Source organism: Anoplopoma fimbria, unplaced genomic scaffold (assembly GCF_027596085.1).
Source record: "Anoplopoma fimbria isolate UVic2021 breed Golden Eagle Sablefish unplaced genomic scaffold, Afim_UVic_2022 Un_contig_13221_pilon_pilon, whole genome shotgun sequence".
Classification (NCBI taxonomy): domain Eukaryota; kingdom Metazoa; phylum Chordata; class Actinopteri; order Perciformes; family Anoplopomatidae; genus Anoplopoma; species Anoplopoma fimbria.
Window position 1 is genome coordinate 1 of NW_026553593.1, and position 5,971 is coordinate 5,971.

Genomic DNA, 5,971 nt, shown 5'->3' on the forward strand with positions numbered 1-5,971 from the left:
TATGAGTCACACAGTGGGGACATTTGCAGTATTACAGCAGCGGAGAGGATAGTGGGGGGGGGGGGGCTTGTGTTCTGGATAAGGAGGAGAAGATGGAGTATGACATTGACTCTGACTATCTCTCTGTCACAGACTCCCAGTCATACAATGGAGATCTGTACACGCTGGAGGAAATGAATGGCTTCCTGAATGAAACGTTTGGAAAACCTGTAAAGGTTTTTTGAGTATTTTCCAGATGCAGAACATTTTATTATAAGCGTGTTGACATTACAGAAAGTTGTTAGTGTTGATTTATTAGATGAAAATAAACATTTCCGTCTTAAAAAGCACACGAGTCTCAGGAAGAGGAACAAAGGAAAAGGTTCCAAAAGGTTAAGACTTTGTAAGTGAGGAAAATGTGTGTGTTGCACTTGATGATCATCCTGTTACTGTTTCCTCTAGCTGTCTACATCACCGCTCTTTCTCATTCCTCAATGCACAAGGTGAGGGTTGGCTCTTTACATATTAACGGTGGGAGGGATCAACAGAATAGAGCGGTCATTTCAGAAATGATCACACAGAAATGACTGGACATGGTTTTCCTGCAGGAAATGCTCAGCGACCCACATAATGAGATAGACTGGGGTTTGTGGTGGAAGGACCAGTATGTTCTGTCTCATGGGACCAACCTGTCTGCAGGTGTAGCCGTTCTGTTCTCACCAGGGCTGGATGTTAACATCATCTCCTCCACAGAGATGGTGACAGGCAGGGCTTTAGTGGTCAGAGCATCAATACAGAACATTACATTCATTTTTATTAACATCTATGCTCCAAACCAGGGTTCACACAGAATGGACCTCTTCCATAAACTAAAGGATTTCCTGCAGCAGTGTGATCGGAACGAGTGTGTAGTGGTGGGGGGGAAATCAGGCATTTGGAGAACAGTTTTTCACGCACACCAGCACAGACAGTCACAGGCTTCAACAGAAGAAACAGCAACTAGGTTAATTTCGACGAGAACGAGCTAAAGGTGCTTTGGTCAGGTCAAGGTTCACCAGCGTTAGGGACATGGATGCTCCTACCTCCTACTTCTTCAATCTGGAGAAGTCCGTCTCTCGGACCAAACAAATGGTCTATCTCCGCCTCCCTGATGGTACGATGACGACTGACCCGGCTGAAATGAGACAACATGCAGTAGAGTTCTACAGCGCCCTCTTCAGGATGGAGGACAACCACAGAGAGTGTGTGAACGAGCTGCTTCAGGACCTTCCTCAGCTGGGCTCCGAGGACAGAGCTGTCCTGGACGCCAACATCTCCCTGGAGGATCTGACTGCTGCTGTGGGTCAGATGGCTGCTGGTAGAGCTCCTGGACTGGACTGCGGACTTCTATAAGCACTTCTGGAAGTGTTTGGGAGCCGACCTGTGGGAGGTGCTGCAGGAGTGTTCGCAGACAGGCCTGTTACCGACATCATGTCGGCATGCAGTACTATCACTATTGCCCAAAAAAGGAGATTTGTCCTTACTGAAGAACTGGAGACCGGTGGCGTTGTTTTGCACAGACTATAAACTTATTTCCAAGGTGCTCGCCAACTGGCTTAAAAACGTTCTGGAGTTGATAATCCACAGAGACCAGTCTTACTGCGTACCGGACAGATCCATCATGAATAATATTTTTCTCATGAGAGACTTGTTGGATCTTTGCAAACTGTACAACAATGATGTTGGTGTTATATCTTTAGATCAGGAGAAGGCGTTGACCATGGTTTTATTTTTTCCACTTCATGAGGATTTGGTTTTGGTGAAGGTTTTGTGTCACTGTTGGGTTTGATGTACAGGGAAGCTACTTGTCTGGTGAAGGTGGGGGGTGGGCTGAGCTGTCCAGTTCAGGCCCATAGAAGCATCAGAAAGGGATGTCCTACCTCTGGACAGCTATATTCTATTGCTATTGAGCCTCTTCTGAACAGGTTAAGATCCCACCCATCAGGACTTATGTTACCTGGTTTGATTCAGCGACCCTCGCTGATGGTGTCAGCTTATGCTGATGACATTTATGTGTCCGTCAAAGACCAGAGGGATATCAAGTTCCTAGGTAGCAGTTTAGATTTGTTTGAGAGGACATCTTCAGCAAAAGTAAACTGGGAGAAAAGTGAAGCTTTGCAGGTTGGGCAGACAAAGAAACGCCTGTTTGTAGCCTATAGCTACATAGTATCTGGTGCACCTCGATCCTGGCTCAGGGGACGGCTGTCCTTTCTGTTCACAGAGAGAAACCATACACCATCTGTTTGTTCAGTGCTCCGGAATGGTGAGACTCTTCAGCCGCCTGCAGTCATGGTTTCAGGGCTTAGGAGAACACTTTTCTTTTAGTCTTTTTATCTACGTTCCAAACTACTCTGAATAAAATAACAGGTACACACGCTAAGTAACTTCCTTTCAGGACTGGCCAAACTAGCTATTTGGAAAATGAGGAAAAACCGTGTGAGGGGTGAAGGGTCAGAGGACATGTGTTTGATGCTGACGGGGCTGCTGGCAGCTCGGCTCAGGGTGGAGTTTGGTTTCTACAGACTGACAAAAAGGACTGAAGTGTTTGTGAACATTTGGGGTCTGAAGGACGTTCTGTGTTCAGCCAGAGAGAACCCTCTGGTTCTGAACTTTTGATTTGTTTTCATTCTTTAGTATTTATATTTAGTTTAGTTTTTTTGCATGAATTTGTTTGTTGTCATTTTTGATAAACAGTAAAACTGTAAACGGAATTAATTAGGAATAATGGTCTCTTTTAAAATTCAAAAATGATCTCTCTCTCTTTCTCTTTCTCTCTCTCTGTTTCTTTGTCTCTCTCTCATTAGCTCACTCGTCCCCTCTGCTGGTCGCAACCCCTTGTTCTCTCTCTTTTTTTTAAACGGGTCAGGAAGACACATGAAAAACTTTAACCTTGTAGTTAACACTAGTTATTAACAATAAATATCCACCCTTAATCCGGATATAAATACTACAGTAGTTCCTGTATACAGTAGAGCACAAAGTGCTGAAATGTTAAGCTTGTTTGGTGTAGAACAGTAAGAAAGTTATCTACTTTCACAAAATAAATGATGTTCTTTCTGATTGTACTTTAGTCCAGACTTTTAACACAGATGTTATTTTTCTTATTGTTTATTGTCTCTTCAGACTGAGTGGCTGTAACCTCTCAGAGAGAAGCTGTGAAGCTCTGTCCTCAGTCCTCAGCTCCAAGTCCTCTAGTCTGAGAGACCTGGACCTGAGTAACAACCACCTGCAGGATTCAGGAGTGAAGCTGCTGTCTGCTGGACTGGAGAGTCCCCACTGGAAACTGGAAACTCTCAGGTCAGATCAAGTTAGTTTGTCTTCAATGATGTAAATGTGTCTCTAAACTATCAGCTCCATGCAGTGTAAACACCCTCTCTCTTTCTGAATCTTTGAATTAGTTCATCGGGATTTCAGATTTCATAAACCTCTTTTTCACCAGGAAATGAACAAGAACTATGGAACCAGAGGAACTAATCTCAGAGACTAAACTAAAGTCCAAAAGTTTTTTTGTGAATTCGTGTTTGTTTTTCCATCCCATCTTAAGAACCTTGTAGAACAGACAAAACTTGATCCACAGCGGATTAAAAAACGATAGTGGAGTTTGAAACATAATTCACATTCACAATAAAACATCACAGGGTCATCCTGTTGTTGCTCTTATTTATGCTTTATGATGTTGTGTTTGATATAATTAATGAATGAAAAGGAGAAATGCAGAGGTGGAAAGAGAATGAAAACTTGAATGTCTGTCACTGATGATTGATGGTGGAGAGCGTAGTGAGTTTGGCTGTGAGTTTGGCTGAGAGTTTGGTGATTTTTCTCAAACTGTTCTTCTTTTTTCTGTGTTAATGAGTTGTGGTGGTTTATGGTTGTTGTCGGTGTATTTTGGTGTGTTTAACGGTGTTTTGGCAGACAGAGAACCATGTTTCTTGTCGGGGTTGGCGTCCTCTGAGACGTTGTCCCTGTCTTTGAGACATGGAGTCTTGGGTTCAGCCCCACCCGTCTGTCCCGGTAGAGGCGGTTCTCCTGGCTTCATAGAGAGAGTCAAACTGTAAACGGAATTAATTAGGAATGAAAGTCTTTTTTAAAATAAAATAAAAATCTGTCTCTCTCTCTCTCTCTCATTAGCTCACTCGTCCCCTATGCTGGTCACAACCCCTTATTCTCTCTCTTTTTTAAAAATGAGTCAGGAAGGCAACAAACCCTTGAATTTGTATTAAACGCTTGCAAACAACAATAAATATCCACCCCTAATCCCTATAATGATACTACAGTACTTACTATATACAATAGAGTACACTGAACCGACAGGAAATCAGTATATGAATTTTTTAAATTGTGTTTTTCATTCAATTGTACTCTTTCTGTCTCTCTGTCTCTGTCTCTCTCTCTCTCTCTCTCTCTCTCTCTCTCTCTCTCTCTCTCTCTCATTAGCTCACTCGTCCCCTCTGCTGGTCACAACCCCTTGTTCTCTCTTTTTTTTTAAACTAGTCGGGAAGACAACAGAAACACTTGAATTTGTTTTAAACGCTAATGAACAACAATAAATAAGATAAGACAATCCTTTATGAGTCCCACAGCGAGGACATTTGCAGGATTACAGCAGCAGAGAGGATAGTACAAACAAGATACATAGTAAAAAACAAGATCAAAACAATAATTATGAATAAATTAACAAGTAATAACTCAGTAAAGAATAATAAATAGTAAAGACTTCAAAAATCCTTAATAACTAAAATATTATATAAACAGACATAATTTTAGTATTGCAGTGGATTGCACATATTTTTATAATACACAGATTTATATAGTCAGTCTTTTTGTATGTGTGATCTACTGGGAGGAGAGATGGTGGTTTAGCCTGACAGCAGCAGGAAGGAAGGACCTGCAGTATCTCTCATTAATAATAATATAAATATCCACCCCTCATCCTGATAGTGATACTACAGTACTTCCTGTATACAGTAGTGTACACTGAACCTACATTGTATCGTGTTTAGTGTAGAACAGCACGTATTTTATCCACTTTCACTAAAGAAATTATCTTTCTTCCTTCTGGTTCTGCTTTAGTACAGACTCATTATCAAAGAGGATTTAATTTTAACACAAATATAATTTTTTCTTCTTGTTGATTGTTGTCTCTTCAGACTGAGTGACTGTAACCTCTCAGAGAGAAGCTGTGAAGCTCTGTCCTCAGTCCTCAGTCCCCAGTCCTCTAGTCTGAGAGAGCTGGACCTGAGTAACAACGACCTGCAGGATTCAGGAGTGGAGCTGCTGTCTGCTGAACTGGAGAGTCCACACTGTAAACTGGAAACTCTCAGGTCAGGATTCAATTAATATTCACTTAAATCCTGATTTACATTAATGGGTAAACTCGTAACCTTCATAAGATTATCTCTGCTTGTGTGATTTCAATCACATATTACATTTTAATATATTTCTATTACATATAATGGATTGTTTTTTCTCTCTCTGCTGTTATAATTTGAAATATCAGAAACCAGTGATACCAGTAATGTTGTCAGATTGTTGATGGACATTGGTGGGTGTTTGGTTGTGACTAGAAACCAATCAGTACCAATGTTAATGGAACCCCACAGTAGTCGACAGTATCTCAGTACTGCAGAAACCTTCCAGCCCTCACAGTTCCCTCAGATCATGTGACATGTGTGTTGTTTGGTGTGTTTGCAGGCTGTCAGGCTGTCTGATCACAGAGGAAGGCTGTGCTTCTCTGGACTCAGCTCTGAGCTCCAACCCCTCCCATCTGAGAGAGCTGGACCTGAGCTACAATCATCCAGGAGACTCAGGAGGGAAGCTGCTGTCTGCTGGATTGGAGGATCCACACTGGAAACTGGAAACTCTCAGGTATGAAGAGGCCTGCTGCAGCCACAGACAATCCGTCTGATAGAGGAGGTAGAGCTGGTTAATATGACCCTGACACACCAAGCTGACC

The 5,971-nt window shown here is 42.1% G+C and overlaps 1 protein-coding gene across 1 annotated transcript; it reads left to right on the forward strand.

Moving 5' to 3' along the window:
* The first annotated feature begins 189 nt into the window (after positions 1 to 189).
* Positions 190 to 5,926, forward strand: LOC129116622 (ribonuclease inhibitor-like). The gene is made up of 4 exons (XM_054627435.1): positions 190 to 209; positions 3,142 to 3,315; positions 5,166 to 5,339; positions 5,710 to 5,926. The coding sequence occupies exons 1-4, from the start codon at positions 190 to 192 to the stop codon at positions 5,921 to 5,923; spliced, it is 582 nt and encodes a 193-aa protein (XP_054483410.1). The 3' UTR covers positions 5,924 to 5,926.
* The last annotated feature ends 45 nt before the right edge of the window (positions 5,927 to 5,971 follow it).

Coding starts and splice junctions, on each gene's coding strand:
- LOC129116622 (XM_054627435.1), top strand. CDS start 190: ATGAAACGTTTGGAAAACCT. Junction 210..3,141: donor ATGAAACGTTTGGAAAACCT/GTAAAGGTTTTT, acceptor TTGTCTCTTCAG/ACTGAGTGGCTGTAACCTCT. Junction 5,340..5,709: donor TGTAAACTGGAAACTCTCAG/GTCAGGATTCAA, acceptor GTGTGTTTGCAG/GCTGTCAGGCTGTCTGATCA.